Source organism: Hyperolius riggenbachi, chromosome 2 (genome assembly GCF_040937935.1).
Source record: "Hyperolius riggenbachi isolate aHypRig1 chromosome 2, aHypRig1.pri, whole genome shotgun sequence".
In the NCBI taxonomy this organism is placed as follows: Eukaryota; Metazoa; Chordata; class Amphibia; order Anura; family Hyperoliidae; genus Hyperolius; species Hyperolius riggenbachi.
Genome location: NC_090647.1, coordinates 545,076,460 through 545,103,415, shown reverse-complemented (window position 1 = coordinate 545,103,415; position 26,956 = coordinate 545,076,460). Strand labels below are relative to the sequence as shown.

The 26,956-nt window shown below is 44.7% G+C and overlaps 1 protein-coding gene across 1 annotated transcript in view; it reads left to right on the top strand.

Moving 5' to 3' along the window:
• The window catches only part of LOC137545103 (cell surface glycoprotein CD200 receptor 1-A-like), a 67,491-nt gene that overhangs the window by 22,836 nt on the left and 17,699 nt on the right, over nt 1-26,956 (top strand). Inside the window, exons 2-4 of the mRNA XM_068266213.1 lie at nt 5,550-5,852; nt 16,916-17,188; nt 26,340-26,433. Coding sequence (XP_068122314.1) covers nt 5,550-5,852; nt 16,916-17,188; nt 26,340-26,433 — 670 coding nt within the window. The remainder of the gene's footprint in view (nt 1-5,549; nt 5,853-16,915; nt 17,189-26,339; nt 26,434-26,956) is intronic.

The window sequence follows — 26,956 nt, the reverse complement described above, 5'->3', positions numbered from 1 at the left end:
GTTCAATTTCTGATTAATGCAGTTATCTAATCAATCACATGGCAGTTGCTTCAATGCATTTAGGGGTGTGGTCCTGGTCAAGACAATCTCCTGAACTCTAAACTGAATGTCAGAATAGGAAGGAAAGGTGATTTAAGCAATTTTGAGCGTGGCATGGTTGCTGGTGCCAGACGGGGCGGGTCTGAGTATTTCACAATCTGCTCAGTTACTGGGATTTTCATGCACAACCATTTCTAGGGTTTACAAAGAATGGCGTGAAAAGTGAAAAACATCCAGTATGCGGTAGTCCTGTGGGCAAAAATGCCTTGTTGATGCTAGAGGTCAGAGGAGAATGGGCCGACTGATTCAAGCTGATAGAAGAGCAACGTTGGCTGAAATAAACACTCATTACAACCGAGGTATGCAGCAAAGCATTTGTGAAGCCACAACACACGCACAACCTTGAGGCGGATGGGCTACAACAGCAAAAGACCCCACCGGGTACCACTCATCTCCACTACAAATAGGAAAAAGAGGCTACAATTTGCACGAGCTCACCAAAATTGGACAGTTGAAGACTGGAAAAATGTTGCCTGGTCTGATAAGTCTCGATAGAGTCAGAATTTGTCGTAAACAGAATGAGAACATGGATCCATCATGCCTTGTTACCACTGTGCAGGCTGGTGGTGGTGTAATGGTGTGAGGGATGTTTCCTTGGCACACTTTAGGTCCCTTAGTGCCAGTTGGGCATCGTTTAAATGCCACAGGCTACCTGAGCATTGTTTCTGACCATGTCCATCCCTTCATGACCACCATGTACCCATCCTCTGATGGCTACTTCCAGCAGGATAATGCACCATGTCACAAAGCTCGAATCATTTCAAATTGGTTTCTTGAACATGACAATGAGTTCACTGTAGTAAAATGGCCCCACAGTCACCAGATCTCAACCCAATAGAGCATCTTTGTGATGTGATGGAACGGGAGCTTCGTGCCCTGGAATTGCATCCCACAAATCTCCATCAACTGCAAGATGCTATCCTATCAATATGGGCCAACATTTCTAAAGAATGCTTTCAGCATCTTGTTGAATCAATGCGATGTAGCATTAAGGCAGTTCTGAAGGCGAAAGAGGGTCAAACACCGTATTAGTATGGTGTTCCTAATAATCCTTTAGGTGAGTGTATAGGTGCCACCAGTATAGGAAGCTAAGTATAGTTTCCCCCAGTACCCTCAATATAGGTAGCAGGTGTAGGTGCCCCCAGTATAGGTAGCAGGTATAGGTGCACCCAGCATACTTAGCAGGTATAGGTACCCCCAGTATAGGTAGCAGGTGTAGGTACCCCCAGTATAGGTAGCAGGTATAGGTACCCCCAGTATAGGTAGCAGGTGTAGGTACTCCCAGTATAGGTAACAGGTATAGGTGCCCCCAGTATAGTTCACAGGTATAGGTACCCCCAGTATAGGCAGTAGGTATAGGTGCCCCCAGTATAGGTAGCAGGTATAGGTACCCCCAGTATAGGTAGCAAGTATAGGTGCGCCCAGTATAGGTAGCAGGTATAGGTACCCCCAGTATAGGTAGCAGGTGTTGGTACCCCCAGTATAGGTAGCAGGTATAGGTACCACCAGTATAGGTAGCAGGTATAGGTGCCCCCAGTATAGGTCACAGGTATAGGTACCCCAAGTATAGGCAGCAGGTATAAGTGCCCCAGGTATAGGTAGCAGGTAAAGGTACCCCCAGTATAGGTAGCCAGGCATAGGTGCCCCCAGTATAGGTAGCCAGGCATAGGTGCCCCCAGTATAGATAGCTAGGCATAGGTGCCCCCAGTATAGGTCACAGGTATAGGTACCCCTAGTATAGGTAGCAGGTGTAGGTGCCACCAGTATAGGTAGCAGGTATAGGTACCCCCAGTATAGGTAGCCGGTATAGGTGCCCCCAGTATAGGTAGCAGGTATAGGTACCCCCAGTATAGGTAGCCAGGTATAGGTGCCACTGCTGGTGGGGGAGCCAACATCATTACTCCCTACCACTTCATGGGCTCCCCTCCTGTCCCCCCCGCAGAGCTGGTGCAGTGGTGCGATTTGTAATTAACTCACCTGCTGGCTCGCTCCATGGGATGCGTCCCCTCCTGCAGCAGGCTCATGTTCATAATATTCAAAATCTGTTGGATATCATACCCAATGGGAGTGGTAACATTGGCCATTCAAGATTGGATGTGTGTATTTAAATAGCTCAAATGTTATTTTGAAACATGCAGGGGCCTACAGGAAAATACATTCTCATGTATACTCACTATTTGTGAACTGATGGATTTAAGACCCAAAAAACAAAATGACTAAGAAACCCCCCACCCTCACATAGAGAGAGGAAAAAATATGTTGGTTAAAAAACATTGAGTAAGGCAATGAAAGCTCTGGCGGGGGTTGGGGAATCCCACCAAGTCATGAAACCACATGTGAGGGTGTTTATCAGATAGCATATACAGGAAGCTCTCTGGTCGGCAAGCAAACACATAGAAAACAACAATAACCATTAACCATTGCATGAGAAGAGGTGTTTATTCTAACCAACCAACAAATCTGCTTCAATAATAAAAAAAGTCAGATTTCTGGATAAATGCACAGTAGATACGTGGGTGGGGGGAGTGGGAGGGTGGCAGTTATTGAGATAACACAGCGATGTATGAGCTGTAACCTAAAGCAATCCCCTCGATATGACATTTTAAAAATTAGGACTAGTAATAGAGGACTGGACACAAAATAATTTTTTTAGGGATATGGCAGCTTCCTCATAGGTCCAATGAGTTAATTCAGACCCAAGTAGATATACAAAGTGTAAAAAAAAATACAGGCAGTCTCCTACTTACAAACAGGTTACTTCCCAGGAGTTTTTTTTGTAAGTTGAATTTGCTTGTAAGTTGAGTCCTGTGTTAAACCTGGTGAAAAGTGGATCATTTATTTACTTTCGGACAACTCTGGATTTGGACATGTAGTATAAACTATGTTTTTCGGGTTGTGTTCGATGTGTTTTTATTTTGTTTTATACTACAGCAAAACCTTGGATTGAGAGTAACTGACCAGGCTTGTTTTCCCTGATCTGTGCAGCGTGGGCTCTCCAGCCCCCAGCACAGATCACCTTGCAGCCAGGGCGACCAGACTTCCCCCCTTTTTTCCCCACTAGGGGGATGTCTTGCTGGGGGGGTCTGATCGCCGCCGGCTGTCTGCGTGTAGCAGGGGGGGCTCCTCAAAGCCTTCCTCCGCAGCGATTTTCCGCCTCCCTCTCTTTCCCTCCCATCCCTCCTTCCCATGGGCGGCAGCCTATCAGATGCCGGCGATCCCCGGCCAATCAGAGGCCGGGGATCGCCGATCTCCTTCACGGCGCTGCTGTGACAGCAGTGCCGTGCGATGTAAACACCGGGGATTTCTTCCCCGCGTGTTTACATTTAGCCTGCGAGCCATGATCGGAGGCTCGCAGGCTGTTCACGGAGACACCCTCTGTGAACTGACATGGAATGTTTCCATGGAAACACCACTTCGACCTGCCGACGCCTATCGGCGTTAGGCGGTTGTTAAGTGGTTAAGCGTTTACAAGACAACCAAAAACAATTATGGAATTTTGACTTGATAAGCAAGAAATGTTGAGTTGCAAGCACAGAATCTTTACACGTCTCACGCAGTGGTGTAACTACAACTCATGCCCCCTCCCCCCAGCAAAACTTTAATGCCCCCCCCCCCAATGTTCACACCCCTTCCCTTGCCTCCCCTTGCTGCCTGTCCCGGCCTGGGGGCCCATCTAACAAGGGTCATAAAACAAGTGTGGCCATCATGATCTTCACAGCCATAATAAGTGTGGCCACACAACACCCTGATCTGGAGTATAAGAGAAGGTTAGTAGTTGGGGGCCCCCAAAGCTCTGAGACTCCCTGCGATCACAGGGGCTGCACCACTCTAGTTACACCCCTAGTGTAACGTCATCGCACCGGAGCCAATGGTAATTGTCCCTTTGACGCTGTAGGATTGTACTTAATTTGAGTGTGGGGACTGTACAATATAACATTTCCACAAAATCTTCAAAAAAAAAGCGCAAAAACGTATCTATTAGGGTCCTAGAGGTTGGCGTTTCCCCAAATCCTCCTGTTTAGCCAAAAGGTCTTTTCCCTCATTCATCACAAAAACAGGCTACTTGTCCAGGGTGGACTCAATATTATGCAGGAAAACAGAGGTGCCAAAAGGATAAAAGGAAGCTAAATGAGCTTAAAAAAACAAATTCTTGGTAAATAGAGGAGGTAGTGGTGGACTTACCTCCTCCAAGTAGACACATAACGACTGTAGTAAAGACAGTCAATATATTTTATTTATGAACTCCACATATGCAACGCGTTTCGCAGGTTTGATCCAGCTTCATCAGGCAATAACAACGGACAATAGCATATGTGGTCAGTAGAAGAGCCAGGCACCTCTGTGCCTTAACACTTGTTTATGACCCTTGTGGGATGGTTCCCGGGGTGTGAGGATCACCAAAAAGAGGCAGATGAAGGGTTGTGAACATTAAGGGGCGCCACAAAAGTTTTGCTGGGGGGGGGGGCATTATACCTTGGTCAGCCTTGTGTTCTCCTAGCTAATCTTCCCCTTGTGGGCTTGTTGTTTTGTTGGTCAATCCCTGGAGCACACTTATTATTTTGCCTTGTAGGTACCTCATGTGTGCCTTGCATTTGTATGATTTTGTACATTGTATGCTGGCAAATTTGTATTATTTTATTTTTCTGTTCAATAAAAATCTTTGTTGACAAAAAAGTAGGCAATAGCAACTGTCATTTGGTAAGTTCCTTGTTAAAGTAAACCTGTAAGGAATAAAGTGCCCCCATGGGGTACTTATCTCGGGAAGGGGAAGCCTCTGATTCCTAATGAGGCTTCCCCCTTCCTCTTCAGCCTTGGGGATCCAGTGCTGGTAGGCAATAGATCCTTCTCCATTCAGATATGAACAGAGAGGGATTTATCTATCATAATGGTCATCCTGGCCATACATCGGCTCATGTAGGCAGCACGGTGGCGTAGTGGTTAGCTCTCTCGCCTTGCAGCGCTGGGTCCCTGGTTCGAATCCCAGCCAGGGCACTATCTGCAAAGAGTTTGTATGCTCTCTCCGTGTCTGTGTGGGTTTCCTCCGGGCACTCCGGTTTCCTCCTACATTCCAAAAACATACAGATAAGTTAATTGGCTCCCACTAAAAAATTGGCCCTAGACTACAGTACTTACACTACATAATATAGACATATGACAATGGTAGGGATTAGATTGTGAGCTCCTTTGAGGGACAGTTAGTGACAAGATATATATATATATATGCACTGTACAGCGCTGCGTAATATGTCGGCGCTATATAAATACTAAATAATAATAATGTATGGCCACCTCAATGTGTAGAGTTTTTTTGACTCCATTTCCCCATTAAGGGTGAGAATGCTGATATTTCCTCTAGGATGAGGTTGTGCCCTGAGCAACCATTGGTAGCAGTACTTGGAGAGACCTTTATGGAGGTGAATGTAACTGAAAAACTTCTGTTTCCTTTTCAGGAAATGTCACTACAATTCATTCAGGGAACAACGCTTCTCTCATCTGTGAGCATGACCGAGGGAATCATTTTCTCATGTCCACATGGAAGATCAGTCTTCCCAATCGCCCGATGTGTTACGTGACATTTGCAGTTGACAACCAGACATTCAACAACTGCAGCGACCGGATTCACCATGACGTTGGATCTAAACAGATTAACCTCACCATTGTGAACGTCACCATCTCTGACGAAGGACATTATTCTTGTGAGGCCCTGAATGAGACAGGACATTCGACTTATAATTTTACACTAGAAGTATTAGGTAAGAGCTTATTTCTATTTTTAAATTAAAGAACCTCTTCACACATAAAATTATATTTTAGACTTTGAAGGATTATAATTGGTTCTTCTCTGCCTCCCTCCGGCCTCTTCCTGTTCCTCATCCTCCTCCTTCTTCCTGCTCCTTCTGCTCTCTCCTCCTTTTATCTTCCTTCCTCTTGCTCCTTTTTTCTACTCCTCCTTTTTCTATGTTAACATTTCAATGTGAAAAGTATCTTCTACAGCTCCAAATACTGCTTTAAAATATTGGTCACATAACCAGAACAAGTTAGTGGGGCCTGCTTTCAGGCCCGGTGGGCGTGGTCAGGTTGCTGTCTTCACTGTATGTTCCCCACTGTTCAGACTAAAATTGGGAAGGCAAAGTCTAAATCTGTCTGGGAAGATTGCAGCCTATAGTTAGAGATGTATCGAACGGTTCGCCGGCGAACGGTTCCCGGCGAACATTGGGGGTTACGGAAGTTCGATTCGCCCCATAATGCACTATGAGGGTCAACTTTGACCCTCTGCATCACAGTCAGCAGGCACATTGTAGCCATTCAGGCTACAGTAAGCCCTGGAGCCCCACCCCCCCTTATATAAGGCAGGGTCCAGCGGCCATTACACTCACTCGTGTGCCTGCTAGTGAGAGGAAAGGGACAGCTGCTGCAGACTTTTTGTTCTAGGGACAGATTAGTTAGGTTCTTGGCTGCTTACTTTGCTCCTGGCTGATTGTTATTGCTTTTATAGCACCCTAGCTCTTGTCAGAGCTCATCCTGTACTTTTTTTTTACTGTGTGTCAAACTGACACTTTTGTTGCATGCACAGCCTTGCTAATTGATAGTGTGTGTGTGCCACTGCCAGCAGCCCAGCACATTCAGTGACTGACTACCTGTGTGTGTGACAGGGAGCTGCACATTGTACTACCCAGTACTGCATATACCCAGTACCTGTTGTGTTTACTTAACCCACCTCATCACTGCATATACCTAGCTTTGTGTTGAGTGAACCCAGCTCACTGCATCCTACTACTACCTGTTGTGTTTACTTAACCCACCTCATAACTGCACATAACTACCTGTAGTGTTGAGTGAACCCAGCTCACTGCATATACCTACTACCTGTTGTGTTTACTTAACCCACCTCATCACTGCACATAACTACCTGCAGTGTTGAGTGAACCCAGCTCACTGCATATACCTACTACCTGTTGTGTTGAGTGAACCCAGCTCACTGCATATACCTACTACCTGTTGTGTTTACTTAACCCACCTCATCACTGCACATAACTACCTGTTGTGTTGAGTGAACCCAGCTCACTGCATCCTACTACTACCTTTTTGTGTTTACTTAACCCACCTCATCACTGCATATACCTAGCTTTGTGTTGAGTGAACCCAGCTCACTGCATCCTACTACTACCTGTTGTGTTTACTTAACCCACCTCATCACTGCACATAACTACCTGTAGTGTTGAGTGAACCCAGCTCACTGCATATACCTACTACCTGTTGTGTTGAGTGAACCCAGCTCACTGCATATACCTACTACCTGTTGTGTTTACTTAACCCACCTCATCCCTGCACATAACTACCTGTTGTGTTGAGTGAACCCAGCTCACTGCATCCTACTACTACCTTTTGTGTTTACTTAACCCACCTCATCACTGCACATAACTACCTGTAGTGTTGAGTGAACCCAGGTCACTGCATATACCTACTACATGTTGTGTTGAGTGAACCCAGCTCACTGCATATACCTACTACCTGTTGTGTTGAGTGAACCCAGCTCATCACTGCACATAACTACCTGTAGTGTTGAGTGAACCCAGCTCACTGCATATACCTACTACCTGTTGTGTTGAGTGAACCCACCTCATCACTGCACATAACTACCTGTTGTGTTGAGAGAACCCAGCTCACTGCATCCTACTACTACCTGTTGTGTTTACTTAACCCACCTCATCACTGCACATAACTACCTGTAGTGTTGGGTGAACCCAGCTCACTGCATATACCTACTACCTGTTGTGTTGAGTGAACCCAGCTCATCACTGCACATAACTACCTGTAGTGTTGAGTGAACCCAGCTCACTGCATATACCTACTACCTGTTGTGTTTACTTAACCCACCTCATCACTGCACATAACTACCTGTTGTGTTGAGTGAACCCAGCTCACTGCATCCTACTACTACCTGTTGTGTTTACTTAACCCACCTCATCACTGCACATAACTACCTGTTGTGTTGAGTGAACCCAGCTCACTGCATATACCTACTACCTGTTGTGTTTACTTAACCCACCTCATCACTGCATATACCTAGCTTTGTGTTGAGTGAACCCAGCTCACTGCATCCTACTACTACCTGTTGTGTTTACTTAACCCACCTCATCACTGCACATAACTACCTGTAGTGTTGAGTGAACCCAGCTCACTGCATATACCTACTACCTGTTGTGTTGAGTGAACCCAGCTCATCACTGCACATAACTACCTGTAGTGTTGAGTGAACCCAGCTCACTGCATATACCTACTACCTGTTGTGTTTACTTAACCCACCTCATCACTGCACATAACTACCTGTTGTGTTGAGTGAACCCAGCTCACTGCATCCTACTACTACCTGTTGTGTTTACTTAACCCACCTCATCACTGCACATAACTACCTGTTGTGTTGAGTGAACCCAGCTCACTGCATATACCTACTACCTGTTGTGTTTACTTAACCCACCTCATCACTGCATATACCTAGCTTTGTGTTGAGTGAACCCAGCTCACTGCATCCTACTACTACCTGTTGTGTTTACTTAACCCACCTCATCACTGCACATAACTACCTGTAGTGTTGAGTGAACCCAGCTCACTGCATATACCTACTCCCTGTTGTGTTGAGTGAACCCAGCTCACTGCATATACCTACTACCTGTTGTGTTGAGTGAACCCAGCTCATCACTGCACATAACTACCTGTAGTGTTGAGTGAACCCAGCTCACTGCATATACCTACTACCTGTTGTGTTGAGTGAACCCAGCTCACTGCATCCTACTACTACCTTTTTGTGTTTACTTAACCCACCTCATCACTGCACATAACTACCTGTAGTGTTGAGTGAACCCAGCTCACTGCATATACCTACTACCTGTTGTGTTGAGTGAACCCAGCTCATCACTGCACATAACTACCTGTAGTGTTGAGTGAACCCAGCTCACTGCATATACCTACTACCTGTTGTGTTGAGTGAACCCACCTCATCACTGCACATAACTACCTGTAGTGTTGAGTGAACCCAGCTCACTGCATATACCTACTACCTGTTGTGTTGAGTGAACCCAGCTCACTGCATATACCTACTACCTGTTGTGTTGAGTGAACCCAGCTCATCACTGCACATAACTACCTGTAGTGTTGAGTGAACCCAGCTCACTGCATATACCTACTACCTGTTGTGTTGAGTGAACCCAGCTCACTGCATATACCTACTACCTGTTGTGTTGAGTGAACCCAGCTCATCACTGCACATAACTACCTGTAGTGTTGAGTGAACCCAGCTCACTGCATATACCTACTACCTGTTGTGTTGAGTGAACCCAGCTCATCACTGCACATAACTACCTGTAGTGTTGAGTGAACCCAGCTCACTGCATATACCTACTACCTGTTGTGTTGAGTGAACCCAGCTCACTGCATCCTACTACTACCTGTTGTGTTTACTTAACCCACCTCATCACTGCACATAACTACCTGTTGTGTTGAGTGAACCCAGCTCACTGCATATACCTACTACCTGTTGTGTTTACTTAACCCACCTCATCACTGCACATAACTACCTGTTGTGTTGAGTGAACCCTGCTCACTGCATCCTACTACTACCTTTTGTGTTTACTTAACCCACCTCATCACTGCACATAACTACCTGTAGTGTTGAGTGAACCCAGCTCACTGCATATACCTAGCATCCCCCCGAGATGGACAGAATGGACAAACCAGGTAGAGGAAGAGGTAGAGGCAGACCCAGAGGAAGGCCACCAGGCACCGGCAGGTCTGTGCGAGGTGGTGTTGCTGTGATTTCGTGCGGACCTGGCCCAAAATACAGTGCTCAGAAGAAGGCACGTGCCATCACTTTCCAAAATCGTGAGGAGGTGTCTGAGGAAAGTGCAGCTGGCCAGGAGGATTATGATGACGATTATACGGATACCACATATGTTCCCGGTAGAGGAGATGACCAGGGGGACAGTTCAGAGGAGGAGTCAGAGAGGACTAGGAGGAGACGACTCCATGATAGAAGCAGAGGGAGCTCGTCTTCAGAAACAGCTGGGGGCAGTGTCCAGGGCCATGTATCACCAGCTATGGCCAGACAGCCAACATGCCCTTCAACGTCAGCTGCTGATGACACTGTAGCGCCATCAGCCCAGGGGGGCTCAGCGGTTTGGAAATTTTTTTAACGCGTGTGTCTCAGATCGGAGCAAAGCCATCTGTTGTCTCTGCCAGCAAAAATTGAGCCGTGGAAAGGCCAACTCTCACGTAGGGACAAGTTCCTTACGAAGGCACCTGGAGAGAAGGCACAAACAGCTATGGCAAGAATACCTGAGGAAAACCAGCACCCCTCAAAAGACAAGCCGCGGAGAACAACCGCGGCAGCCGTCACAGGGGGCTTCTGCTGCTCCACGTTCCCATGGTATTGTTCGTGGCTGGGGGGAGGAAGAATGGATACACTTTTAAACCATTTAAAAATACAACCATCTAAACTTTCAAACTATTTAAAAATACAACCATCTAAACTTTCAAACTATTTAAAAATACAACCATCTATCATTTTCAAAAAATTAAAAAAAAGGGAAAAAAAAACTTGCCCTCCGTAAAACATTCTTGGCAAATGCTTTCGACTTGGTTTGTCTTCCGCTGGCTCAAGGGTCCATCTGACCACAGATGCCTGGTCTGCAAAGCACGGTCAGGGCAGCTACAGCATGGGTCTCAGCTGGCTCCCTCTTCGGGCCGGAATCCAACCTTCATTCCCCGCGGTGACAATGGCAGACTTGCCCTCCATAACGGATTCCCATTAAAGGATTTAAAGTTGATTCATTACAATTAGGGCCGCAAAAGGTCCTCCTGAGTCCTGTATTGTTATTTTTGGTCACTACCTCGGGGCCGGCGTGCATGCCTGCCTGCCTCCCTCCTTGCCTGGATGTGTGGTGGTAGGCGTTGATCAGGCTCCAACTCCGGAACGCAATGCAAGAGGGAGCTCGTCCTCAGAAACAGCTGGGGGCAGTGTCCGGCGCCATGTATCGCCCGCTATGGCCAGACAGCCAACATGCCCTTCAACATCAGCTGCTGATGCCACCGTAGCGCCATCAGCCCAGGGGGGCTCAGCGGTTTGGAAATTTTTTAACGTGCGTGTCTCAGATCGGAGCAAAGCAAATCGGAGCAAAGTTGTCTCTGCCAGCAAAAATTGAGCTGTGGAAAGGCCAACTGTCACAGAGGGACAAGTGCTTTACGAAGGCACCTGGAGAGAAGGCACAAACAGCTATGGCAAGAACACCTGAGGAAAACCAGCACTCCTCAAAAGACAAGCCGCGGAGAACAACCGCGGCAGCCGTCACAGGGGGCTTCTGCTGCTCCAAGTTCCCATGGTATTGTTCGTGGCTGGGGGGAGGAAGAATGGATACACTTTTAAACCATTTAAAAATACAACCATCTAAACTTTCAAACAATTTAAAAATACAACTATCTAAACTTTCAAACAATTTAAAAATACAACCATCTAAACTTTCAAACAATTTAAAAATACAACCATCTATCATTTTAAAAAAATTTAAAAAAGGGCAAAAAATACTTGCCCTCCGTAAAACATTCTTGGCAAATGCTTTCGACTTGGTTTGCCTTCCGCTGGCTTATGGGTCCATCTGACCACAGATGCCTGGTCTGCAAAGCACGGTCAGGGCAGCTACAGCATGGGTCTCAGCAGGCTCCCACTTCGGGCCGGAATCCAACCTTCATTCCCCGCGGTGACAATGGCAGACTTGCCCTCCATAACGGATTCCCGTTAAAGGATTTAAAGTTGATTCATTTCAAATACACAGCAGGGCCTCGAAAGTCCGCCTCCTGTATTGTTATTTTTGGTCACTACCTCGGGGCGGGTGTGCATGCCTGCCTGCTGCCCTCCTTGGATGTGCAGTGGTAGCCGTTTCTCAGGCTCCACACCGGATTCCATCCCTCATTCCACGGCCATTACCCGGGGTCACAAATGGCAGACTTGCCCGCCTCCATATGATTCTCGTGAAAGGAATGTGGCGTCATCTTTGCCCGCCATAACTGGTTCTCGTTAAAGGATTTAAAGTACATTCATTTCAAATACACAGCAGGGAATCGAAAGTCCTCCTCCTGTATTGTTATTTTTGGTCACTACCTCGGGGCGGGCGGGCGTGCATGCCTGCCCGCTGCCCTCCTTGGATGTGTAGTGGTAGCCGTTGCTCATGCTCCACACCGGATTCAAACCCCTCATTCCCTGGCCATTACCCGGGGTCACAAACAATGGCAGACTTGCCCGCCTCCACAGGATTCTCATTGTAGCGGTACTGAACAAGTACACAGCAAGTAGAAAATGTAATTTAAAAACAAAACGTAAGCTTTTTAACAATGCCATGGAAAGTTGAGAAGGAAGTCACACATTACCTGACATCACTGAGTGAGGAAGAGCAATCTCGACATGTTGCGCAGTAGTCCAGCATGGCCGTCACTACACAAACAGCTGTTTGCGGTGCGTTACACAGTGAGTTTGGTGTGTCAGTGTGAAGCAGTACTCTAGTTACACTCCCTGATTGATGTATACACATGCAAGATGTTTTAAAGCACGTTAGGCCTGCAATTTAGCATTCAATGTGATTTCTGCCCTTAAAACGCTGCTTTGCGTCACATCCAGATTTTTCCCCGGGACTTTTGGCATGTATCCCACTCCGCCATGCCCCCCTCCAGGTGTTAGACCCCTTGAAACATCTTTTCCTTCACTTTTGTGGCCAGCATAATTTTTTCTATTTTTTAAAGTTCGCCTCCCCATTGAAGTCTATTGCAGTTCGCGAACTTTTCCGCGAACTGAACCTTCCGCGGAAGTTCGCGAACCCGGTTCGTGAACCGAAAATCAGAGGTTCGCGACATCTCTACCTATAGTGCCGAAAGTGTGCTGTGCATGAAATGGTTGGTGACTGGCTTTTGACCCAGTTACTTTGCAAGTGGTTTATTTGATATTAAGTAGTCAATGAGTTTATAGACCGATACAAACAAGCTCTGTGCAGATCTCAGACTTTGTACACAAACTGAATTATCATAAGTCAAGTTGGTCATTTTGGGGCCATCACAGCCAAGAATCTAGTGTGTGTACACTTGGCTCATAATGTTGTTTAGTGATTTGTTCTGCTGGATTACTAAACAACGAACCATGAATGAGTTCATTGTGATCGCAATTACCACTTGTGCGCTGATCCATCATTGGTTTGCCCCTCTTTATAAAAGAGTACAGGCTGCTCAGGTAAAGCCTGTAGGTCACTCTACAATGTCCCCTAATGAACAATTAGTGATTGTTAATGGCAACGTTGATTGAGCATGCATTCAGGGCTCTATACAAACTTGGAAGCAGTACCTCTATGCTGACTTTCAGATCAGGTGATCAATTTAGGTCACAGTGTTTTAATTATACTTCACTAGAGGATTCTAGAGACCCAACAGTGATGTGTCTGTAAGGATCTATTGTAGGGTGGTTGCAACCAGGGGTGTAACTATAGAGGAGCTGCCCCTGCGATTGCAGGAGGGCCCAGAGCTGTGGGCCCCAACTAGAAACCTTCATTTCCTCTGATACAGGGGACTTTACTTCAGATCAGGTGTTTTTGTGGCTGCACGTTATGGGTGTGAAGATATCATGATGGCCGCAACTATTTTATAGCCCTTGTGAGATGGGCCCAAAGGCTGTAAAGGGTGTAAAGGAGTTGGGAAAAGTTGAGGGGGGGGGGGGGGAATAGTAGTTACACCAATGGTTACAACTAAAAATGATTTAGAGGTCCCCTTTGCCCAGCTGCTAATTTGAGGGTAGACAATATTTGGGCAATTTGTCCTTTTACAAGATCTCTAACGTGGCGTGAGTGGTGTGGGCCTTCAGAAGATGGCAAAGACTCTTGTTCTGTTATACTGCAGACATTCCAAGGCTTACTGGCCAATGAGGGGGCTAATCAAAGGCTTTGATCATTTTGCACGTCTAAACCTTTATAAAACTGGCTTCAATGTCCTCATTATGGCTCTTTCAAATTGCAGCAGTCCCTATAATGGCAACACATAGCTAATGGCTCCCTGGATCTCTCTAGCAATGTAAATTAATAGTGTTATATATGCATAGTGTTATATATAATCAGCAACAGGTATAAACTCCAGAGAGTGATTAGCGCTATGGAAAAGATCAGTGGAGTATTCCTGTCACCTGTCGATCTCCTCCATACGTCGAGAATGAAGACAAGGGCCACTCAAATATTGTGTGACCCCTCCCACCCGTGCAATCACTTCTTTGAGCTCCTCCCATTGGGCCACAATTACAGGTCCATCCCCTCTAGAACCCTCAGATGCAGGAGCACTTTCTTCCCTCAGGATGTCCTCCTGCTGAACTCCTGCCAGGTCCGCCCTCCACCTCCATGGCAAACATATCATTGAGACAACAAAAATATCCCCTGCGCTTGTTCCGGTCGTCCAAGAACCACATGGGCACAGCACACTTTTTGCTCAGACTCTGAACAATCCTGAAGTGTATCATTGTCTGCCAATTTATATTCCTCTCACGCTGTGATTGTTAGGCAATAGTAAGCAGTATAGTAATAAGCAGTAGTACATATAGTCAATTATTGCTCTGTTTTCTTGTTTGCCAATGTTTGTCTTTTCTGTTGCCAATGTCGTGTACTGCAAAGAATTATGGGTACTACAACCACTTTACTCAGTGAAATAAAGCCGGATTCTGATTCTATTTAATTTTGATACATTTTTTAAACCAGTCTGTGCTACTTAACACAAGAAAGTGCCCTCAATATTCATAGAGTCCTCACTTAATGATAGTATAATGCTGAGGTTTAAAGCTAAGGATCTGTCGTCATCTTCTAGGTGGTAGTGTGTGTGTGATGTGTTTGTGGGGGTGGGGGGAGACCATTAAATTAGCAACCTGGGAAGAAATTTCCTGAAAGAGGTGAGGTAGGTTATATCATTCCAGCTAGTAACTGGTTCCTCCCATGGTAGCAGGAATTTCTGAGATGAAACACAAGAGTTACATGAGCTGGCAACATCATTGTGGTCAAGAGGATCCAGTAGGCAGTATTCTGAGAGTGCAGTGTCATGGGAACCCCAAATTGGGGACCTCCACAGGTGAGTATGTACAGAGTTTTGGGGTGTGGGAGATACATTTTGTAAGTTAGGTGCGAAATCAGGAGGGTTACGTTTAGAGTGTAGCAGAGACTACGCATTAGCACTAATCAATACTTACCTGGGGCTTCCTGAAGCCCCATAAGCACAAATGAGTCCCTTGCTGTCCTCCCGCGGTCTGCTGTTCAGCCCTGGTAACTGGCTCAGTCAGGTCCAGTCTGGGTCTTCTGCGCATGCGCGGACCTCCTCTGCATGAGTAGTAGACCCGGACTGACGCGACAGAGCCAGGACCGTGGGATGACGGCAAGGGACTCGCTCGTGCTTATGGGGTTGGAGGATGCCCCGGGTAAGTATCTATTAGTTCTATTACTTAGTCTCTGGTTTACTTTAAGACAAGACAAAGAACATTTTCTCCTGGTAGACTCAAAGCCCAAGAGCTGCAGCCACTGGGGAGTGCTGTAGGTACAAGCAGTGTTAGAGAGTCTTGCCCAAGGTCTGCACACTGAATAGCTTAACCATTTAAGCCTTCTGGACGTAGAGAAGGCCATGTGCGCTCCTGCGGCCGATCGTGCGCTTGCACGCGCTCCCCGGCCCGCGGTTCGTTAGCCGAGGGATCAATGAATCAGGCCATGGTGCCCGATCAGTGATCCCTTTCCCCTGCAGAAAAAGCGACGGCTTGTCTCGGAAGCCTAGCTTTTTCTGCCTTTTACGTCCCCCTACATCCTTCTAAGCGTACATGTTACGCTTAGAGTGACGTAATTGTAAACAAACTCATGGCCATCTTGTGGCCAAATAGTAAAACTACAACTACATGTAAACAAAAATACAAAAAAAACACATATTTACATAAAAAAATTACAATTTACATCCCAGACTCCCAAAAATACCCATATAAAATGTTTATTAAAAAAAAACAAAAAAACATTACAATAATGATAAAAAAAACGTAAATATTTACCTAAGGGTCTAAATGTTTTAAATATGCATGTAAAGATGAAATATTTCTATTTTTTTTTATTATAAGCGTGTAAATCATGATGGATGCAAAACGGAAAAAATGCACTTTTATTTCCAAATAAAATATTGTCGCCATACATTGTGATAGGGACATAATTTAAACGATGTAATACCCGGGACTATTAGGCAAATACAATACGTGGGTTTTAATTATGGAGGCATGTATTATTTTAAAACTATAATGGCCGAAAACTGAGAAATAATGAACTGTTTCCGTTTTTTTTCTTATTCTTCCTGTTAAAATGCATTTACAGTAAAGTAGCTCTTAGCAAAATGTACCCCCCAAAGAAAGCCTAATTGGTGGCGGAAAAAAACAAGATATAGATAATTTCATTGTGATAAGTAGTGATAAAGTTATAGGCTAATGAATGGGAGGTGAACATTGCTCGGATGCATAAAGTGAAAACGACTGAAGGCTGAAGTGGTTAAGAGCCGAGATTCGAACCCTGGTCTCCTGTGTCGGAGATAAAGCCCTTAACCAGTACACTATCCAGCCAAGCCTTAAGAGAAATCCTTCAATACGTTATTCATTGTAACATGGTCCTCTCAGTGAAGATTGGCGTTTCTTTGACTGCTATAGATGGATATGGTGTTTGTTTTCCTGGACATTTGTTTGAAAATATTATTTGTTTAAAAAATAGTTTTCATTATGAGACTGCTTTATTTTCAGTAAAACCCTTTGTGCTGGTAAAGCCCCATGGATGGAGGTCAGCTGAGTGCCGAGCTATTGGAGGGAACCCTGTAGCTGTGATAGAATGGAACTCAACATCGTCCCATCAGAAAAATACCACTAATTATATAGAGAGTAACAGAACTACGACAGCAATTAGCATCTTCACCGCCAAGCAGGACAATGAGACTCAAGCAACATGTATTGTGAGTCACCCAATGTTTTCCAATCCAGTAATACGACATGTCACTATTCCTGCCACAGTTATAGCAGGTAAGGAGATGTATAATGTGTGTATTTTATTAATTACTTCTGCCCTGTTACACCTGATTTACTACTGCAGTGGCAAAAGTTTCGTTAGGGGGCAGCGGGTGGGAGGTGAGTTTGCCATGGAGGTCAGTGGAGTTTGGACACATGGGGGTTGATTCACTAAGTTAAATAGCACGAGTAACCTCCTGTTACTCGCGCTATTTAATCAGCGCGCCTTAATTGTCATTACTTGTATGCTATGCGTGATAGTGGCTGCATAGCGTGCGTAGTAAGGCTTAGTCAGGGGAGCGGGCACTCAGCACATGCTATGTTGTGGGTAGTGCAGCATAGCAAGCCCTATTAACTTGCGCCCACTTTCTGCAAATAACGAGCGCTCCACTGGTCCCGCCCTGAGCCCCAGCGGGTCCGGTCACTTTAAAGGATGTTATCCCCACACTTTGATTGGCCCAATAGGTTGCCTTTCATATGACCTGCAGCATAGCGTGCGCTGAGTGCCCGCTCCCCTGACTAAGCCTGATTACGCACGCTATGCTGCCACTAGCATGCGTAGGGTGCAAGCAATAACAATTAAGGCGCGCTGAACACATAGCACGAGTAACAGGAGGTTTCTCTTGCTATTTAACTACTTGCTGCATGCCGTGCAGTATATTCACGGCCCTGCAAAATTGACAGGATACACCAGGGCCGTGAATACAAATCTGCAGCGGCATGCAGCCGCCGTTCACTCCCGTTCGCCCGCGCGCACCGCAGGTCCCATTCATAAATCGAAGTCCCCGATTCAATGAATACCGGCGTCTACGAGACGCCGGCATTCATTGTATCTTCATGTTGTTTCACTGCTACGCATTACTTCCGATTCAGGTGCTTACGTACGGGAATCGGAAATAATGACTGAGGACATCTTGTGGCCAAATAGTATATTGCACCAAATTTCATTTTTGCTTAATAAAAATCCCTACACTGACTGTTAAAATTAACTATTTCCCTTCCACACCCTCCCATAGTACCCAAACTTTTTTTTTATTTATAAAGGGGGGAAAAATTTACATAAAAAAAAATATATAAGTAGTTACCTTAGGGACTGAACTTTTAAAAAATGTATGTCAAGGCGGTATATTACTATTAATTTTTAATTTATGGGCTTGTAATTAGTGATGGACGCAAAACTGAAAAAAAATGCACCTTTATTTCCAAATAAAATATTGGCGGCATACATTGTACTAGGGACATTTTTTAAAACGTTGCAATAACCGGGACAAACAGGCAAATAAAATGTGTGGCTTTTATCCACAGTGGAATGTTTTATTTTAACACTATAATGGCCCAAAACTGAAAAATAATGCATTTTTTTCATTTTTTTTCTTATTATTTATGATAAAATAATTATTCGCATACTGTAACTCCCCAAAAAAAGCCTAATTGGTGGCGAGAAAAACAAGATATAGATCATTGGTTAGTAGTGATTAAGTTATAGGTGAAAGAAAGGGAGGAGCGCTGACAGGTGAAAATTGCTCTGGTCCATAAGGGGAAAAAACCCTCAGTTGTCAAGTGGTTAACTTAGTGAATCAACCCCCAGACAGTGAAAGCTGGGGGTAAAAGGAGACAGTCGGTTCAATGTTCTAGATTTGTTGTATGGGACAGTAAAAAATAAAGGTCCATACAAAGTCGCTGCAAACAAACGTGCAACACCACGCAATCAACATTTCCCCGGCAAAAAGAAACAAGTCACTTGTCATAGTCTTTGGCTAAATTTTCCATGATTGTTGTCCAATACGCCAAAATCTGTAATTTGTTGGATGTTTCAAATGACTTTTGTATAGCATGTGTATAGCTTAAAGGACACCCGAGGCGAAAATAAACGAATGAAATAAACAATTGTATCCGTCTACCGTCTCCTAAAAATGACTTTTTAAGATACTAGCTGATTGCCCAGCGTTGCCCGGGTATGTATTTGGCTGGTGTTGGCTCCACCCACTTTTTCTAACATTAACACACAATTACTCAATGACCAAATTTGTGAGCTTTGCCATCTTCAGCATCAATCATTTGCATTGAAATGAAAAAATCTGCTTGGTTGTGTGTGGCTCCGCCCCCTTTTCCAAATTTGAACCTCAGTCACCCAATGACCAACTGTTCCAGGTTTGAGGCTTGTGCCATTAACAGTGCAAGAATGGTAGCAATTAAATATCCCCCTTGAAAAGCAATAGGTGAAGTTTGATTCACTTTTGTAGGCCCCACCCACTTTTCTGAATATTAATACCAGTCACCCAGTGACCAACTGTGCAAAGTTTAAGAACCCCGCCATTAACAGTGTAAGAATGGCTGCAGTTTACATTTTCCCAGTGAAATTTGTATTTGTCTCCACCCACTAATGACCCGGCATTGCTCGTGTATGTATTTGACTGGCGTTGGCTCCTCCCACTTTTTCTAACCCTAACGCACAAACACTCAGTGACCAAGTTTGTCAGCTTTGGGGTCTTTGGCATCAATAATTTGTATATTCCCATAGAAATTAAACAAATCATATTGGCTGTTTGTGGCTGCGCCCCTCTCTAGCATTTGAACCCCAATCACTCGACCAACTGTAGCAAGTTTGAGGCGTCTGCTTTTATTAGTGTAAAAATGGTAGAAATTTAAATATTCCCCTTGAAAACCAACAGGTGCATTTTGATTGACTAATATAGGCTCCACCCACTTCCCTGAATATTAATCTCAGTCACCCAGTGACCTTCTGGGCAAAGTCTGAGAACTCTGACATTAACAGTGTAAGAAGGACTGCAGTTTCCATTTTCCCAGTGAAATTAGTTTTTGGCTCCGACCACTTTTTGTAACCTGGACACAAAGGCACTACTCCATGACCAAGTTTGTGAGCTTTGGGGTCCTTGGCATCAATAATTTGTATTTTCCCATGAAATGAAACAAATCCGATTGACTGTTGTGGATCTGTCCCCTTTTCTGAATTTGGAGCTTAGTGGCCCAATGACCAACTGTACCAGGTTTGAGGCTTGTGCCATTAACAGTGCAAGAATGGCAGCAATTTGAATATTCCCCTTGAAAATCAACAGGTGAATTTTGATTCGCTTTTTTAGGCTCCACCCACTTTTCTGAATATTAATCCCAGTCACTCAGTAACCAGCTGTGCAAAGTTTGAGAACCCTGCCATTAACAGTGAAAAAGGGCTGCAGTTTACAATTTCCTAGAAAAATCTGTTTTCGGCTCCACCCACTTTTTGTAATCTTGACACACAGTCACTCAATGATCAAGTTTATGAGCTTTTGGGTTCCTGGCATCAAAATTGTACTAATGGAAGCAGTTTATCCAGCAAGGAAATCTGGCCGTTTGTGGCTCTGCCCCCTTACTGAAATTTGAACCCCAGTCACTTAACGACCAACTGTAGCAGGTTTGAGGCCTCGGCAATTAACAGTGTAAAAATGGCAGCAGTTTCAATATTCCCCTTGAAAATCAATAGGTGACTTTTGATTGGCTCTTGTAGGCTCCACCTAATTTTCTGAATATTAATCCCAGTCACCCAGTGACCAACTGTGTCAAGTTTGAGAACCCTACCATTACCAGTGTAAGAATAGCTGCAGTTTATTTCCCATGTAAAAAGTTAGTTGTTTTTGGCTCTGCCCATTATTTCTAACCTTGACATACAGTCACTCGATGACCAAGTTTATGAGCTGTGGGGTCTTTGGCATCAATAAGTTGCATTTTCCCATTGAAATTAAACAAATCTGATTGTCTGTTTTTGGCCCGCTTGCTCCCTTTTCAGAATGTAAACCCCAGTCTCCCAGTGACTGACTGTACCAGATTTGAGGCCTCTGCCATTAAGAGTGTATGAATGGCAGCAGCAGTGTATGAATGACCATTAAGAGTGTATGAATGAAAAACAAAAGGGGAATTTTGATTGGCTGCTGTAGGCTCCACCCACTTTCCTGAATATTAGTCCCAGTCACGCATTGGCCAACTGTGTCAAGTTTGAGAACCCTGCCAATAACAGAATGGCTGAAATCAATCTAACAAATCTGATTTGCTGTTCGTGGCTCCACCCCCTTCAGTGAATTTGGACCCCAGTCACCCAATGACTGACTGTATCAGGTTTGAGGCCTCTGGCATTAACAGTGTAAGAATGGTAGTAATGTAAATATTCCCCTTGAAAATCAATTGGTGAATTTTGATTGGCTGTTGTAGGCTCCACCTACATTTCTGAATATTAATCCCAGTCATCCAGTGGCCAATTGTGTCAACTTTGGGAACCCTGCAATGTAAAAAATTAAGTTGTTGGTGCCGCCCACTTTTTCTAACCTTGACATACAATCACTCAATTATCAAGTTTATCAGCTTTGGGGTCTTTGGTATCAATACTTTGTATATTCCCATTGAAAAATAAACAAATCTGATTGGCTGTTTGTGGCTCCGCCCCCTTTCTGAATTTGAACGCTAGTCATCCAGTGACCAACTGTACCAGATTTGAGGCATCTGCTATTAACAGTATAAGAATGGTAGCAGCTTAAATATTCCCTTTGAAAATCAAAAGGTGAATTTTTATTGGCTGTTGTAGGCTCCACCCACCTTCCAAAATCTTAATCTCATTTACCTAGTGACCAACTGTGCAAAGTTTGAGAACTCTGCCATTAACAGTGTAAGAATGGCTGCAGTTTATATTTTCCCAGTAAAATTTGTTTTGGCTCCCCCCACTTTTTGTAAACTGAACACACAGTCACTCAATGACCAAGTTTGTGAGCTTTCAGGTTCCTGGCATCAAAAATGTGTGAATGGAAGCAGTTTATCCAGCAAGGAAATCTGATTGGCTGTTTGTGGCCCGCCCCTTTAGTGAATTTGGACCCCAGTCACCCAATAACTGACCTTAGCAAGTTTGAAGCCTCTGCCATTAACAGTGTAAGAATAGCAGCAGTTTAAATATTCCCCTAGAAAATCAATAGGTGAATTTTGATTGGCTGTTGTAGGCTCCACCCACTTTCCTGAATCTTAATCTCAGTCACCCAGTGACCAACTGTATCAAGTTTGAGACCCCTGCGATTAACAGTGTAAGAATGGCTGCAGTTTACATTTTACCATTTAAAATGAACTAGCCGACCCGCGGCGTACCATACGCCGCATAAGAGGGTAGAGGGCAGGAAGGGGGTATTGGGCACAGCGGCAGGGAGGGGGGTTGGACCCCCCCCTCAACTGGGTCCCCCATGTGTGCTCTACCTCCAGCCTAAGCTCAGCAGGAACCCCCCCCCCTCACCTGGGTCCCCCATGTGCACTCCCCCTCCTGCTTAAGCACAGTAGCAGCTGCCACTATTAGTAAGAGGCAGCGGGCGGGGATGACTCACCTCTTCCGTGTTCCATCGTGCGTTCCACTGTCGTCACTTCCTGCAATGCCGCACACTGTATTGGTGTAATTTGCCTTTTTAAAACAGAAGGAAATGTGCAATAATTCAGCTATAAGTGAACATTTGTGGTTACCCACAATGCACTGCTACTAAATATGCAAATAATTCCTTTTCACCCTTGATAAGTCAAGCAAGCCTATAGCTTTAAGTTTTACACAGTCATATCAAACCCACATGTGACAGCCTGTTTCAGACTTTTGGTCCTCATCAGTACATTGCTTGGTAAGCCAAGCAAGCATCCAGAGCCACTGGTGTATAGCAAGCATATAGCTTTAAATTTTACACAGTCATATCAAACCCACATGTAGACAGCCTGTTTCAGACTTTTGGTCCTCATCAGTACATGGCAGGGATTGATACGGCTGTATGAGATAGGGCTTGGACCAGTACAACAGAGTAACCAAGCAGCTCAGGGTGACCCAAACTACTAAGAATGTATAGGATGATAAAAGAGACCAAAAAGCCCTCCTACTAAAAAAAGCAAAGCTTGGTGTAATTTTCCTTCTTAAAACAGAAGCAAATCTGCAATAATTCAGCTATAAGTGAACATTTGTGGTTACCTACAATGCACTGCTACTGAATATGCAAATTATCCCTCTTTGCCCTTGGTTTGATATGACACTACTTCTTGCTTGGACCAGCCCCTTCTTCTTGCTTGGACCGGCCCTGGGGGCAGGGCGCTACTTCTTCTTCTTGTTTGAAGGTTGAGACACTTACTCTATTATATAATTACTACTATTCCCCCTCCAGGCCGCCATGGATAGTGGGGGAATGATATAATTCGGTTTCCAGCGATTGCTGGAGGTCGAATTATTGTGTTTTTTAAGCAACTTCGGCTCCGTCTTCTGACGGCGCCGACGTTACTCACTGAGCGCCACTATAGACTGATTCCCATTACAGTCTATGGCGGCACTCACTGCGCCCAAATCTAGCAGTGCTGAAAAGCACTGCTCCACGACCGCTTTGCAGTATTGGTTTTTTGACCCTGCATAGTTTGACATGCGAAAGCAAATGCATATTTGCATGAGCATTGCCTCATGAATAGTCAATTAGGCCAGATTTGCAAAGCCAGTCTTGCTAGGGTTAAGCCTCCTTTCCACAGACTGTTGATAGGCAGTGAAATGCCTCTCAAACTCTCTCAACTGCTCACTGCTGCCTAGTAACTGCTTGTTGCTGCCTGATAACTGCTTGTTGCTGCCTGATAACTTCTTAATTGTGCCTGGTAACTGCTTGCTGAGCACACAGCTCAACAGTCCGTGGAAAGGAGGCATCAAACTTGGTCTTTGAGCACGCATACATTTTCTCATGCAAAGTACTTCTTCTTCTTGCTGGAAGGTTGAGGCCCTTATTCAATTATGAATAGCCAATTAGGCCAGATTTGCAAACCCAGACTTGCTAGGGTTAGGCCTCCTTTCCACGGACTGTTGATAGGCAGTAAAATGCCTCTCAAACTCTCTCAACTGCTCACTGCTGCCTGGTAACTGCTCACTGCTGCCTAGTAACTGCTTGTTGCTGCCTGATAACTGCTTGTTGCTGCCTGATAACTTCTTACCTGTGCCTGGTAACTGCTTGCTGAGCACACAGCTTAACAGTCCGTGGAAAGGAGGCCTCAAACTTGGTCTTTGAGCACGCATACATTTTCTCATGCAAAGTACTTCTTCTTCTTGCTGGACGGTTGAGGCACTTACTGAATTATATATATAGAATGCTGAAATTTGATTGGCTGTTTTATGCTCCGCCCACTTTTCCTGGATTTGTTACCTCGGTCACCAAGTGGCCAACTGTGCCAAGTGTGGGGACTCTGGCTTGATTACTGTGAGAATGGCAGCCTTTTACATTTTTTCCATTGACTTGAATGGGTGGAATCTGATTTGCTGTTTGTAGCTCCGCCCATGTGTGCAGGGGGGACGCGAGACCCCCAGAACATATCATCCCAGGTAGTAAAGGATCTGTGTACCAAGTTTCGTTCAAATTGGTCAAGGAGTTTTCGAGTGATCGCGACGCACGCACGCACGCACTACGCACACACACACACACACACACACACACACACACACACACACACACACGATTTTATATATATATAGATTCCACAGTTTTATTTTATGTTTAAATCTACTTTTTAAGTTTTAACTGTTTTATTGTTTTTGCTCAATGACACATTCATTGAAGTATGCCAGAGCTAAAAATCTATAAACTATTGAACCTTTTTATCTCTTTCCTGCTTTCAGAAGCCATTTTCTGCTAGGAAAGTGTTTTATAGTTGGCATTTCTTATCAGTGAGGGTCACGCTGTAGTCACTTCCTGTCTGAGTCAGGACTGAGTCAGCCACTTACATACCTGATATTTAACTCTTTCAGGCAGAAAAAGAAAAAAAGGAACAGCATAGGTATTTGTGTGCTGGGCACTGTAGATACACGTCTATCTCCTCGTGCGCTTTGAGTCCTATGGGAGAAAAGCGCTTTACAAATGATATTGTATTGTATTGTATTGCATTATCATGTCACATGTCACCTCGTGATGGAAGGTGGACTTGTGATGGGCATTGGGTGCTGCAGTTAATATTGCCAGCGGAAGCTTCAGCAGCCCAAAACCAGAAAAGCTGTAGCTGTGCATAACACAGGATCTGTGATTATGGGCAACAATGGGAATCTGGAAATATGGGGTCCAGTGGGAAAAGACTCTGAAAGCTGGTTTGTTGGGGACAGCAGGATGTGGGGTTATGGGAGAAACTAGCCATGTCAGCCAAAGAATAGCACACTAACCTGGAGTCCAAGGTCCAGGACCATCACGACAATTAAGCAAAAATCCAAAGGGTCCGCACACTCAATGCAAGTTCAACGTGGTTTATTCACAACACACACACGATATGTCCATTCCAATCACCAATGACCGTTTCGGGCCACGGCGGGTCCCCTTTGTTATCATTCTGTTATATACCTAGACAAAGGGGACCCGTCGTGGCCCCGAAACGGTCATTGGTGACTGGAATGGACATATCGTGTGTGTTGTGAATAAACCACGTTGAACTTGCATCGAGTGTGCGGACGGAAATATTAAGGAGTAATTGGATTTGACATTGTAGGTGACAGTGGGATACGGAATTGTGATAGAAATTTAGAAAGAAACACTGACATCTAGAGTTTTGTAGGAAAGCAGAAGCTGAAGTTGTGGGGAGAATGGGACACGACACGACACGTTGATATTAGGGTAGTAGAAGCCGACATTGTGGGCAGAAAGGAGTCAATGGGAGCTAGCATTGTTGGAAACAGTAGACACTGAAGCAGTGGGAGTAATGGGATCAGGAGTTGTGGATGACTATGTGATCTGACATTGTGGGGATCAGTAAGAACTGGAGTTTAGCAGGTTAATAGAAGCTGAGATTTGAGGAAAAGTAAAAGCTGGAATTATAAAAAAAAAATCAATGTGATCTGGAAATGTGTGATTTGGAGTTGATAAGCAGACTGAGGATCCTGACAGATGTGTGTTTGGGGTCATTGAGCTGGAGTTGTGGACAACAGTGGAAGCTTGAGCGGTGGGGAATCTCAATTGCTTGGTTCTTGCATTATATTGCCTTGATAGCTTTTTGACTTTTCTGATAACTTCTTGATTTGTATGTATTTAGTAGTTTTGCTTTAATTCATCCATGGTTAGCTTGTAAGTAATATTTGCACTCCTTTACCTGAGTGTGTTGATTTTGTAAATATGATGTCACATGTGATTCTGATAACAACTCTACCGTTCTGTCTTTTCAGAGGCGAATATTCTTTGGTGGGTGTGCGTACCTGCAGCTATTATCATTGTGGTTGCCCTAGTCACTCTTCTATTCTGGCAAAGAACAAATCTCAGGTATGAACCTTTGACACTAAATTGCAGTGTCTGTGCTTACAGCAAGGTCAACCACAAGGTCTAGGTTGACAGCCTAGGACCCTCAGATGTCTGGGGGGGGGGGGGGGGCAGATCAACACTCCCACAGTCTATCACTATGTTTACTCTCTCTCACTCTCTTCCTATCCTTTGAGCCTGTCGTTACTGTTCTTGGTCAAAATAGTTGGCATAACTTTCCCGTTGTACAAAGCTCTTACTCTCTATAGAACCCTTTTTAGATGTAAAGTGGACCTTACCTCTTGCACAGGACAGAAGAAACATAGAGAAATGCACCCTGTATTTATTTAGAGAGTTTAGCCTGTTTAATTCCCCCTCATCTGTAACTAATCACAACTGTAAATTGATCTATCAGCTGTCAGCTGTCAGCCTTGTCAGAGCACATAATTTGTAAGCACAGGATGTTAACCCTATTTCACCTTCCGTGAAAGCAAGAAGTAGACACTCTGAAGATTTATTGCAGAATTTGTATCAGCTGTAACACAGA